This window comes from Pseudoliparis swirei, chromosome 8 (genome assembly GCF_029220125.1).
Source record: "Pseudoliparis swirei isolate HS2019 ecotype Mariana Trench chromosome 8, NWPU_hadal_v1, whole genome shotgun sequence".
NCBI classification, from domain to species: Eukaryota; Metazoa; Chordata; class Actinopteri; order Perciformes; family Liparidae; genus Pseudoliparis; species Pseudoliparis swirei.
The window spans coordinates 5,744,703-5,758,907 of record NC_079395.1 but is presented as its reverse complement, the minus strand read 5'-3'; the positions used below and the strand labels follow the sequence as shown (position 1 = coordinate 5,758,907).

Genomic DNA, 14,205 nt, shown 5'->3' with positions numbered 1-14,205 from the left:
GAGAGTATAAGTAGGACAACAGGGGGGTGCAATGAGACGCCAACGCAGAAATAATATATTATTCAATTTTTTTTACGATTTGCACCACTGAGCTCTTATTGCACCTCGAGGAAGGGAGGAAGGTGAAAGAAGAGTTCAAAACCTAAAGACGGAGTGATTTATCAGATTAAATCAGACACATTGAAATCACATGTATGTAATATGCGATATGTATGATTCGTTCGCTCTTTTAGATGTCCTTCATTAGGTACACATCATTATTTTGGTTAACTGTTTTCATCTGGCTGATTGTTGTTTGTTGGCCATGTCACACTTTGCCTAAGTGCCTTCTCTGATTCTACCACTAGGGGTCGCCAAAGTCAGGTAGTTTCAAACGGAGAACAAAAGGCATGAGTCAGATACACGCATCTCGGAAAGAAAATGTTTCACATTATAATCTCAAAAGGCCCGCCACCGCAAACTCGCAACGCAAATACAAAACGAATGAAATGAAAATTTAAATATCTTTTTTATTTCACATAAACATCGCATAATCAACCACACATGTAATGATGAAAAACACTCAAAATAAAATGTATTTTGCCTCTCTACTCACTCACAGAAACAAAAACAAAAACACTGCATGAATCATAAAGCTGTGCTGAAAACAAGTTATTTTGGCATGTTTCATTTTTCAGCTAGTGTTTTCTTAGTTTACGGAACAAAAACCAACAGACAGACGTGTGGAACAAACAACCAAAAACATATGTTAAAACATATTCGACACTTCGGGATGAAAACTTAGCACCTTGTGACCAGTCCCTGTGATTGTTAGACTGGTGTATAGTGGATAAGAAACCATAGTAAGATGAGAAGGTTGGCTGTGATGACACCAGCAAGTACAAGGCACACTCCCACTTCTCTAGGATGCTGAGGACAGTGCAAATCGATAAGGAGAAGTGTGACCCCGGATCAGACTCATCTCACGAGCCGCATCCACGACTTCATTACATACATGATGCTATACACAACGACTCGCCAAAATAAAATACTGTACATAGCATGAGCTGCTAAATCCAATGGTTTACATTAAAATGGCTTCTAGAAAAGAACAATTGATAATCCTTAATACTAAGGCACTGATTCAAATCAAAAAGACAGACAGTGAGATGTGGAGACGGTCAAAGAAATCAACTCTGTGCACAAAGCTGAGCTCCAGTGTCTCTACGACACACACACACACACACACACACACACACACACACACACACACACACACACACACACACACACACACACACACACACACACACACACACACACACACACACACACACACACACACACACACACACACACACACACACAGGGTCTGTTGTGGACAACGACGATACAATATGTGCTGATGCTGATATACAAAGACTGACTCAAGCGTCCCTTTTGAGACCTGCAGTTTCTCGAATGTAGCGGATGCCAGTAGTGTGTGTGTGTATATATATATTATATATATATATACACACACGCGTTAAAAAAAAAATTCTGTCAGTGCAAAATACGGAGTTCATGTTTTACGCAGGTGTCAAAAAGCATTCCTTCCATATACATAGTTTCTAAACTAGAGAGGGCACAGACATGTGTATCCTGTGAAGTCTTGCAGTTGTGAAGGACGAGATATATATTACTGTTATCTGTGAAGAATGAGATACAAAATGACCAGGAAGATCTTTTTTTACACACCAAATAGTTTAGTTGAGTTAATAATTTAGTCCCACTTTATTTCACTTCATGCTGCAGCTGCCCATGTTATCTTTGCATTCATGAAAACTCTTTATCAGAATTCCCAAATCAAATTCTTTATTTTACTCCTTTTTTTGTGGAGGGGGGAACTTGTTCTTTTTTTTATTTAATAAAAAATTATTTCTGAAATTAAACCATTTAATAAAACAATCACAAATATTTTTTTCCTACAAATAAATAATACACATAAATCACTTAAATATCTGGGAGCGACAGGTAATAAATAAACCTAAAGCTAACATGATGCAGACTGTGGAAAAGGCTTTTTTTCTCCCTCCTCATGCTCTTACTTTGAAAGTATAAAGTCAACACAGAGGAACTGCTGCCTGATAATGTTCAAGCATAAAGCTGCAGAAACAACAGCGCGCACTCTGAAATCAGCCCTTATGGTGGAGTTCCCTCTTCTTCTTTTTATGGGAGCGTTTTAGAAAAAAGGGAGGCAAACAAAATGATTTTCAAAAGCAACACCACCCTGTTTTGTTCTTTAGAAAATGATTCCTTCCCACTGTTTCCTGGGACATCAATGCTTGACTTAAAACGTCTGCTAGGCAGCAAATAACAAGGGAAGATGGAACAGATCCGATTTACACATGCCATTAAAATCAAAATGCAGTTAAAAGATGCATCTGCACACTGCACATAACCCCATATTGTATATGTATTCACACACGAGCATTTACACTGCAGAGGTATTGATTAGTCATATTTGTTCTTCACCACCACTGAGGTAATACAGACACGAGGATTTAAACGTGTGTTATTAAATGGGTGTTAAGGCATGAAGCGGACTTTGTGTCCAGCTTCAATAGACTTAAAAAGACATCTTATATCGGCATTGGGATTTTGACGCCGGGTGTATTTGGGTCCCATGATTTTAGTCCCGCACACATCAGCTCCGGAAACATTAATACTGAGCAAAATCTGCATTCAGGACCACTAAACACAGCGTTGACGCAAGTGTATATCTGGATTAAAGACATTTTAGTAGTTTGGCTCCCGTCCAGTCCCCTCTTTATCAAATCAATACTTGGTATACTTTTCAAGGATAAGCTCTGGTAATAGAAATGTGGCCTTTTTAAAGGATAACTAGGATGCAAAAGTGTATTTACAAATCACCAGGGTTAAAACAGCACAACTTGAAATATTGAATAATCGGATTCAGGCAGCTACGATACATTTTGCCTTCTCTGTAGCACAGACCATCCCTCTCAAAGACACTTCAATTAGATTCGCGCCTGGAATATTTTTTTCTTCTCCGATGCACAAACACTTGAAGCGTGCGCGAACGGGCGCAGCGTGAGTCGAGATGAGCCTCTCGCACAGTGATCCTATGAAGACGTGAATACGTCTCTCTCTCTCTTTCGCTTCGCACACAGTTTCTGACACGGTCGACATGGATCGGACGGAAGACGTATGGTTTCCCTGATGCCGTGGTCTGCCTGATGTGACAGGATGAGGCGCGGCGGTGCAGAGACGGTGGTTATTCGATGAGCCACTCCTCCAAAAACAAGCGGAGTCATGTTTTTTTAATATTTTTTTAAAAGGTCCATGCTAAAAATTCTCCATGAAGATCATCTAAGGCCACAATGTTCATAGAAGAAGAAAAAAAAATGTAAACTCTATCCAAAAAAAAAAGGTAAGAGAGGAGAAATTGTCATGGCGATGTATCCCTTGTAGGATAAACGGCCGTTGTTGTCGTTTACACAGGAAACAGAACCACAAAGCATAGATCGTAGACTCGTGTCGTACTGCGGAGTTCAGAGCATATACCTTATGACATAAGGCACGTCAACAACGACTCCCCGGAGCCTGTTTCGCAGGAGATCCATTATTAATCTCCTGATCTTCCTCCTGCTCCTCCTCTTCCTCCTCTTGCCAGCCACCAAGGTGGACAGGGGTGGGCATGGACATGCTGGAGGCAAGGCCACTGTTTCCGTGGAAACCTGATAAGAGTGTTGACACAAGGTCAGATTCTTCCTCAGCCATAGTCTAGTTAATACGGAAGAATTATAATACGGGAATGTATTTATACATTTCGATCTACATCTGATATTATGATTCATGGCAAACAGGACTTTCGAGTTTTGATAAGGCCAGTTCTGGCAAATGTACAGACTGCTCCATGCCTGTGCATCATTAATAATAAATAATACAATTTAAAGATTTTTAGACATGTTTTAGCCAAATTACTAGTGCTACAAATCCCTGAATAGACTTTACCTCATATGATGCATTTATTCAACTTTCAGTCATTGGTCTCCATTCATTTTACTATAGTTGGGATAATGAACTTAAAATTACCAATATTTGCAGTTATGTTATTATTATCAGTTGATTTCTATAACACATCACATAAGTTTGACAAGCATTAAAGTAAACATATTTGCTTCTAAAAGCTGTTGTAGTTTATTCTAAAGTGTTTGGAATGTATTCATTACTTTATTATTTTAGCACTTTATTACTATTATTTCACTTTATGTCGGACAAAAGAGGCAAACGTATTTTGTTCAACATTGGAAAATTGACAATAAAGATAATTTTGAACTTTGAACTTGTTGTTCTTGTTCTGAATGGATTGTGTAATTAGGTTCTACTAATTAAGTTCTACAGGTCATAATATCCAAAATAATCATAAATGTCTAAAATCGTACTTAAACTGAATAAACCGAGCTGCACGCTGCCATTAACTTGTCACTTGGTTTTTTCAATAGCAGGATTGTCATTTACCGGCATTTGTGTGCAGATCTCTCATCGGCACCGGGTTCTGCCACTGGCCCGAAGTCCTCTGTGGGTGGGAGGTCTGCTGGTGGAGCTGGACAGACAATCAGGTGTCAATGTGCAGCAGAACAGCTACAAGGGATACTGCTTTGCTTTTATTTAACAATAAAGACAGGTCACCGTTTAAAAACATTTCTAACCGATGTGAATTCAAACCAAACGCTGATCAAAAGTTCCATTTTGAAGAGTTATCACTTTGAACTTCCAGCACAGAAAAGAGAAAAGGAGGACACACACATATATATATACTACTCTCGGGCCCGGAGGCAGGATATTACCTCGTGCATGTAGATGGCATGGAGACTCATCTCTGCTGAGGCGAACTCTGTGTGCAGCGTATTGCTCCGGATGTGAGAGTCACTGTTGGACATACTGACAAAAAGAAACACGTGAACCAAAGCCGATGACGAGCATCTGCATTTATTGACTGATCTCGCCAAAAACACCGTTTCTGGCTACGTAATGGAGTTGGAACATGTGATGTGTGTGAAGTACCTTTCGATGCCGCTGCGGTCGCTGCGGTACATGGTGCTCTCGGGGTGGATGGACGAGTGCAGGAGGCTGTGGGAGCGGCCGGAGTGCTGGAGCTGAGAGGTGGACAGAGAGGCCAGGACACTGGCAGCGGCAGAAGCAGCGGTGCTCGGTGGGATGAAGCGATGGTCTCGCCCTTGTAGTCCAGATGCAGTGAGGATGGGGTGTGCCAGGACACTGGCCAGCAGGTTGTCAGGCTAGAAACAGAAGGTCAACACAGAGCCACCAAGTAAATACGATTACATCGCAATAATGCAACAACAACAACAAAAGGCTTATTGCTCGTGGATCGATAGTTTATGCGGATAAATATATTCCGGAGCTATTTGAATATCCGGTGATAATCATACTGTGGGCTCTTACCCTAGTGCCGGACTGGTTGGAATGCAGTGAGGTGCAGAGAGGAGCCTCGGAGAGCAGCAGCTGGGTGGAGGGGCCCCCCTGTGCATCGTGCTGCACCTTCTCCTTCAGCTGGCCGATGAACACGGAGCTCTCCTGAGGCGGCTGCCAGCGTGGGTTCTTAATGGTGAAATGCATCAGCGACAACTCCGTCTTGCCATTTTCAGCTTGTTGGTATATGGAGGCCTCCGTCTGGCCCTCTGATAGCCACTGCAAGAAGATGTAACCACATATACACTTCCGTTCAAAAGTTTGGGGTCACTTAGAAATGTCTTTATTTTTCAAAGAAAAGCACTGTTTTTTTCAATAAAGATAACATTAATCAAAAATACACACTATGCATTGTTAATGTGGTAAATGACTATTCTAGGTGGAAACGTCTGGTTTCTAATGAAATATCTCCATAGGTGTATAGAGGCCCATTTCCATCAACGATCACTCCAGTGTTCTAATGGTACATTGTGTTTGCTAATCGCCTTAGAAGACTAATATCTGATTAGAAAACCCTTGTGCAATTATGTTAGCACAGCTGAAAACAGTTATGCTGGTGATATAAGCTATATAACTGGCCTTCCTTTGAGCTTGAAGTTTGAAGAACAAAATTAATACTTCAAATATTAATCATTATTTCTAACCTTGTCAATGTCTTGACTACATTTTCTATTCAATTTTCAATTCATTTGATAAATAAAAGTGAGTTTTCATGCAAGACACGAAATTGTCTGGATAACCCCAAACTTTTGAACGGTAGTGTAAATCAATTCAAACAACGACATCACGTCAAATCAGATATTTCGTCACACGTGGACAGTTTGAGAGACTCTTACGAACCGGCTTGAATCCTCTGTGTGGATCTTACCGTCGGGTTTCCATGGCGCCTGATGTCCATCTGCGCAAAGGAACAGACGTCTCCGACTCCCACCACTTCTACGGTGAAGTTCCGGAAGAAGTCAATGATCTCGAGAGACTTATTCCTCAGGTGGAAGATGAGAATGAAGGGTGTGACGATAGGACTGAGCAACTCCTCCAAAATGAACACCTGAAGAGGACGGAGGAAACACAGATCACACAAAATCCAATTAGGAATGAATTTATTTCCATGTAATCCAATGTATATTATTGGCATACGTTTGAGGATGTGCAGAATATGAACAGATTTAACTCGAGTGACTGTGCTATGAGACCGAATCCAGTCCGACAACGTCTCTTCGGTGATCAGGTGGTACGTAAAAAAAACGCCATCAACTATAACTTTAGTTTAAGAGCGTGACAATTGTGATCTCGGGCCACAGAGGGCCTCCGCTGCTCACCGCCTTGTACTGGAACAGCTGCGCCACCTCGTCACGGGTCTCGCTCTTGTTAGCGTTGCCCCTCCAGTGGTCCGGCATGTAGTGAATGTGTGCCAGCATACACTGCAGCAGCTGTTCTGGACACCACACCATATGCTCATCTGGGATGAAGGACCTGGTGTGGGACAGGTACAAAATATGGACAAAATATGGATAGTTATGTGCAGTGTGGTTAGATTTTGGACTGAACATCTGTTATGGATGAGGAAGACCCCATTCAATGTTTAATGTCGGTGTTCTTTGGGGTCAATTTGACCCCAGGCTGTTTTTCACTGTGTCAAACATATAAGAAATATCAACTTTTTTATATATTTAAAGGGCTATTTAGGTAGTCAACAAACAAACATAAAGTACCTCACACTTAAACTTGGGAAGCAATATTAATTCTAATAATTTTCTGGAGGTTTTAATTGCTGGGGTCAAATTGACCCAGAGGGTAAAATATGTTAGTAAATGTAAAGGTAACAGGAGGGTTAAAAGGTCCCTTTCCTTTACAATTGACTTCCTTCCATAACTTGAAAAAAACTTACAACTGAAAGGAATGAATTCCTCCAAATTGAAGAAACAAGATCAAAACAATTAATCAAAATATTGAACGAATTAAAGGTCATCGTATACAGTTATCTGTATAACATTACATAAACAGAAAGATAAATACAAAACCAGCTTCATTTTAAAAGCTACTGATAGAGATGCTAAAATGGCGCTGGTAAAAAACAAAAACAGATGAAAAAACCTTGCTCTGAAAACTCACCTGGCGATCGTGATGACCACTCCCAGCACCGTGATGGCGGTCAGAATGTGCTGCACCGTCAGCACGTCCTCGTCGTACACCGTCAGCGCAATGAGCACCGCCAAAATCGAGCCCGAGAAGAAGGCAAAGTTCTGAGCGAGCACGGTCAGCACCGGCGACGTGAAGGAGTTCATGTATTTGGACGTGGGCTTGTAGCCGCGGCCCAAGCGTCCGTGCAGCTCGTGGTCCAGCTCGTTGAAGTGCCGCAGGTACAGGCGGCCGAACAGGGACCAGCGCCGCGCGCCCAGGCTTCCGGGCTCCCTGCGGATCACCTCGGTGTAGCTGAAGAAGGCGTAGAGCACCTGCCACACCAGGATGAAGGGGCAGAGCAGCAGGTTGGCCACGCCCATCAGCAGGATGACTCGGCTCAGCTGCTGCGCCAGCTCCAGGCGGTTTCCGTTGCGCTTGTACTTGGGGTGCAGGTTCCACTTGTTCTGAAACAGAGAGCCGGGACCCCAGAAGAGGATGAGCTCGAAGTTGTACTTGAGGCCTTGGGTGAGGAACACCACGTTGCCCAGCAGGGGGAGCTGCAGCTGCACCGGCAGCAGCGATTTGTTGATCATGGCCACCATGTAGTTCTTGAAGCGCAGGATGCGGTGATAGATGTCCAGTTCGGTCAGCTCTTTCTTGTGGATGCACATCTGCTGTTCTCGTTGCAGGCTGATGAGCCGGTCCTGGACCTCCTGCCATGTGAAGTTGCAGAGCTCATCCTGGGGCAAGGAGCACAACGTGAGTTGACGAGTACGACAGCATGACAACATGGATCGCATCGTGGTTTCATCGCAAGACATTTTGTCACAAGACTGCGATGATGTAATCATCATAAAAAAGGTCTCCAGGTGTGGCGCTTACCATACGGATCTTCAGTGCTTTGCTGTAGAACTGCCTGATCTCCCAGTAGCTCAGAACATTGCAAAAGACTTTGACAAGTCGGTAGATCCAGAAGATGGCTGCCATGATGAGGAGGAATATGATCCAACTGTTCTCTTGAATCCTGAACACAAACAAAAAGCCCCTTTCAGATATGGCAGTCTGGAGTTGTTACCTTCGCATTGAAAATGCGGAAGGTTATCTTTTGATCGCCGTGTATTTATTTATTTATTTGTATGCGTGTTAACTAAAAAAGTATTAAACCGAATCGCATGAAATTTGGTGGGATGATTGGTTATTATCCGGGAACCATTTGATTAGATTTTGGGATCGATCGGGTCACGGTCATGAAAAGGTCAAAATCTTCTTTTTACCATAGCACGGTCAATTTGTATCCAATTGGCATGCAACTGATGCCAAAATGTTCATAATTCAATGCCCAATCTTGTGATATGCGAAGGTATGCGCTCTACCGAGTGCCCGTTCTAGTTTGTTTGAGTTATGGCTTTTGGCCATTCACACACGGGCGAGTGACGACAAAAATATTCAGACATGGGTAACCAGGTAAAGGTTACTTACAGCCGAGTCGGGACATTTACAGTAAGAGCCTCAAGAAGGATGGAAAGATAGCAAGGCAATAAATATCTTGGCAAAGTGGTTCAGGGGAGGATAATTTGAAATCTGGGATTCAGAATAACATCTACAGTAGACACACCCACTCTCCTCTTGCAACAATTTAATTGACCCTTTAGTCAGTGTTTAACTTATTTCAAGATAAGCGGATGAGGAAATGTGCACTTTTTGCTCAGTGCATGTTGTCACGTATCAAACTGTCACTCAACTCTTGTTTACAGCTTGTGTGGGAGACATCCTGCCGAATTAGGTCCCTAAAATAAAGCAATCCTCCGAGTATTAGATGTCAAAACACAGAACACGCCGGCTTTAGTTAACCATTAGCTAATGTTAAAGCCGTTGTCGCTTCTCTGTCGGACGGCGCCTCGGTGTCTTGGTGCGCGATTCTTGCACCTTCCGCCAAAAAAAGTTCCTCGTTTGTTTGTGTTTTTTTAATATGAACATTTCTTGGCAATTTCATATCAGTTAACTTTCAGCTTAGATAAACAAAATATGAGAATGTTTTTCGCGACAAGCATCTGGCTTTAAAGTGGAAATTAGAGAAGCATGCGATGAACACCGAGCTGCTGTTCCAAACTGTGGAACAAGTTGTTCCCAAATTAGAACGGTTTTAAGTCACCGACTTTTGAGCCACAATCCGAATCGAGGAACAAATTGGTGAGAGAGGCCGATTGGACCGGCTGGAGGTGAACGGCACAAGCGAAGCTACATTTTGTGAGAAAAAGCTAATATCGACAACATGAGATTGGAGAGGGTCCGCGCCTCTCAGCCAGCGAGGTGTCATGTGGTCGTCAGCTTTCTGGCTCTGCCGGGTTGTCAGTACCTCGGCCGGACAGTAATACCTCACCAAAGCTATCAATTACACGGCCCTGTTCCATAAAGCCTGTCTCAACACAGTACACACATACTTTCCTCTAAGTACCCATTACAGGAATGAGGCTACATATCAACAACAAAATGAAGAAAGAAATACATTTCACAGAAAGAGACAAGTCACTTTGACTTCAATCTAGTTAAACGTGATGCTAATAATCCAAAACCTAATGCTATCTTGTAATCCTCTATTACCTCTGGCGGTAACACCTTTTCCCAAAATGAATATGTTTAACTTGGCGGATGTCTTCACAAAACACAGTAGTCAGTTTAAAGTTGATGCGGTCTTTGATGGGGAGCCAGTGGAGGGGAGGAGACAAATAGGAGGTCTTAATAATGGAGCTAACAGAATGAGAGGTGGGGTCCTGAAGCCAAGGTTGTTGAGTTAAGTTAGGTTTCAATGTGGGAGGGGTGGGTTCTTTGTGGATTGTTTATGTAAATCTGTGTATCATAACAGTGAAAGTCCAGGTTGAAGTTGAACCACCCTGCGTGACAGAGGAAAGGGTGGAGTATGACCATTGAGGAGATGAACTGTTTTCTCCAGTGCAGTGCAGGATGACTCACTGTGTCATCAGGATGCTGAGGAGGGCAGTTTCAGTGTTGTTGGACTGAAGAGGAAGGCTTTTTGAGAAGATATCAGTGGGGAGAAAAAGCGGGGCAGACAGTCAGTCGGGGAGACTTTGTTGGCGTGAAGTTTGAGCAGCTTTTGAGGGTTGATGCTGTTGATGAGATGTGGTGTTTATAGGCATCTGCGTGTCTTCTTGTAGAGAGGAGGGTGAAAGAGACTGTGATGGTTTTCAGGGCTAGTTGTAGTCGAGAGGAATCAGGGGATGAAGGAAATGGACTGGGAGAGAGTAAGTGGGTTGACTGATTTGATGTGCGGGAAAGAGATGGAGCGTTTAATGGGTGTGATGGAGGGGGGCAGGGAGAAGAGGATACAATGGTGGTCAGAGAGAGTGTGAGGTTGGAGAGGGGGAGGTTATGGGGAGGGCAGTTTTATGTGTGGGGAAGGTGATGTGTTGGGTAAGATGGAAACAGTCGAGGAGAGAGGAAGTCAGATGTGAGGGTAGATCGGTTGATCCGAATGAAGTCACCAGTGAGAAGGAGGCGTGGAGAGAGAGCGACGGTGAGGACTTCAGAGAGTTCTGATAGAAAAGAGGGGTGTGGCTTGGGGGGGCGGTAGAGGAGGTAGAGTCTTCAAAGGGATAATATAAAAATGTAACATTTGGGTTGCATTGTCTGAATTTAGATGAGCGTTAAAGTTTCTTCTTTTTGGGACAACAGTTTAAAGAATAAAAACAAGCAATGGATACTCAGAAAAGACAGTGTCTGCTAAGACCATTGCTTACAGTGCTGACAGTTAGTTAATAAAAGAGCTTGAAGAGACATCGCCCACCATTAAATCAAGAGCCCCACGGGCCACATCTGAATAGTCTACTGTTCCATATTCTTTCTATGTGACTGTATCTTGCAGTCTGAAGCCACATTTACCACAATCCAAGAAGACATTAAGTCTGATTACAACTGTATTAAGCCAGACAAATGAAAACCCTCTGAAGGCTTGTCTCTAAAGGGGTTCTAATAATATCCTAGCCCAGGTCTGCTTGAGGATAAATTATCTAATCAAACTGTCTGGAATGAGGGGATGGGCACATCCTGTGAAGTTTAGGCTTTTCGATTAATTCACCTGGACAAGTCTACTGATTTTGCCCCCACAGTAAAACAAATACACTTTCACAGCCTCAAGCTCTCAGTAGACAAGCATTCAACCGGATTACCTCTGAGTGCACTGCTGACTCGGGAGGATGGCATCCGTAAGAGTGACCTTGTTCCGGTCCAAGGGGTTCTGGCCCGGCCCGGTGTGGTTGACCACTCGATTGGCAAACAGGACGTCGTACTCCACGCAGTTGACGAGGAACGTTGTGAATGTCACAACAAACAACAACTGACTGTTTGAACAAGAAAAAAAAGAAATTAGGCATCGGAATTAACGACAGTCCAACAAAACAAAAGTACAAACGATGACAAAAGACACTAGTATTGCTATATAGTATATTATATAGTACATTTCTACGCCACTGATCATTCTGTTCTACTCTCTGCAATAACAAATGTGACAGGTTCCCCCCCCCCAGGTCTCCCTGAACTGATAAACAAGTTGTAGTGAACACTGTAACGACCTCAGCTACATTCTGAAGCTAGCGACTCAGCAAATCAAGTAGTTTAAATGCAGGTAATGATATGAAGTGCTAACACAAGCTTTCTAGCGTGCACGTCTGTAACCCTACACTACCATGGTAACATCAAAAATACTGGGTGGCAGTTAAGAATCAAGCACACAAATCTTCGGGAGATATGTCGACAGATTTTCTCAGTCTAATGGCCCGAATGTCACATACACCAGACCCAATAACCGAGATAGGTTACTGGGAAGCTGAATGTATCTCAGGGAGCAGGAACGGTATTTAAAGAGTACGTTGTGCTGTTATATGGGTCTGGTGATGTAATTAAGGATAACCGAATAAGTTATAACAGCAGAAGTGCTGCAAAAGAGGTGATATTAATAGTAAGTGTAGAAAAGTGTATAGCAAATAAAGCAATAATCAAAATGTACACGTTTAGTGTGGGAACATTATTTCACAAGAACTTCTCAGTACAGCTGCTTTTGAAACCCTCCGTCTGAACTTGTTCATGCTGAAGCCTCTGGCACACACTTAGCTGCCACAATAACAACATGGGATATGACCAGTGACATAAACAAGGCCCAAGTGTCTCTGCACACCCAACCTCATCACAGTGTCTCAAGATGTAGATACTATAAGCTTCTGAACTCAGTGTTTTGTTTCTTACATAAGTTCGAAGAACTCTGATAACATCATACAAGCAAAGCCATTCTTCTGATGGAAATGATAGATGTGGACAAGCTGGTTAAGGAACATCTGAAATAGCATTAAACAAAGCCGAATACTGAAAATCAGTCACTGAAAAAAACCTTGATTAGGCACAAATAATACACAGGTAAACATAAGATATCAAAAACATATCAAGAGTCAAAACTCCAGGAAAATTAAATCCTAAGAAAAGTCTCTCCCACGGAATCTCTTTACTGTAAAAACACGTGGCAGTCACGAAGTAAACACATCCAACATATTCTAAATATGAGCACTGACCAGTATCCTAATTGCTGTGTGTCAGCATGGTGTTGTGCAACATATGCAGTGACAGTAAACGTTAACACATCTCCGACTTAACAATAATATATTTTAAAAGGATATCCTTTTGAAGAAGTGATCCAGGTTCTTGATGTGGTGCCATGATTCTGCAAAAAAAAAAACGAGAGCGTTAGCACTTTGGCTCTTTTGCACATTGGTGTAAATAAACGCACGTATTAGGGGCAAACTCACAGCGTGCAGTTTGTAAGTCATTAAAAATAAGAATTATACTTCAAAACATGTTTACCTTTTAGGCCTTCTGGCACGTGCACCAGTAAATCCGCCTCCCCTGGTGGCGAGTCCTCCTCGAAGTCCTCAATTCTCTGGTACTCCTGGTAAGCTTCGAAGTTGGCCATTGTACTTCACATTCTCGAGGTCACTCCCAGCTGACGAGCACATTTGTCGTGAACACTAAAGTAAAGGAGAGTAGTCTCGTAACCTCGGCTACATATCTGTAGCTAGCTCCCCCAGCAAGCTCCAGCAGTTACAATCAGGGTACCGTTAGCTAACAGCTAACGCTAGCTCGCTATCTCGCTGGTCTGACGGTCACCGCTCGCGTAACCCTAGTAACGCAAAAGTGGCAGTTGATAATCAAGTCCGCGAATCTTTGTCAGGGTAACTGCCGGGTGTTGCAAACCGCCGTTTGAGGTCACCGCTGCCTGCTGGTTAGCCTCTGAATGATTCAGCCACTCATGCAGTCCAGGGGAAACAGTTTGTTTTTGTCCCCGACTTGTTCTGCTGATGATGTTGGATCTCCTTTCGTCTTTCTTGGTAGTCCAACCTTGACCAGAACTCGTTTGACAAACGCGGCTACGTTTACATCACAACTACACGTTGGTTGGAGGGGTTTTGTCGCGAGGTCCGTTATTTGATTTCCCAAAATACCCCATCTTGTGTGTGTGTGTGTGTGTGTGTCAGTGAGTCCACTGTTTTTGTCTTTCGCAAATAAATGTCAACAAAATATTCTGTGCGTCACTTCCGTTTTCAATGG

General features: G+C 42.9%; 1 protein-coding gene across 1 annotated transcript; it reads right to left on the bottom strand.

Annotated features, from left to right (window-relative positions):
* Positions 1-489: 489 nt before the first annotated feature.
* atg9b (autophagy related 9B) lies at positions 490-14,120 on the bottom strand. The gene is made up of 13 exons (XM_056421219.1): positions 13,462-14,120; positions 13,278-13,321; positions 12,853-12,917; positions 11,781-11,951; positions 8,479-8,620; positions 7,588-8,336; positions 6,795-6,948; positions 6,344-6,523; positions 5,449-5,694; positions 5,050-5,282; positions 4,833-4,926; positions 4,504-4,588; positions 490-3,719 (listed from the first exon to the last, which is right to left on the bottom strand). Exons 1-13 carry the CDS (start codon positions 13,568-13,570, stop codon positions 3,565-3,567), a joined length of 2,427 nt encoding a protein of 808 aa, XP_056277194.1. The 5' UTR covers positions 13,571-14,120; the 3' UTR covers positions 490-3,564.
* Positions 14,121-14,205: the final 85 nt, after the last annotated feature.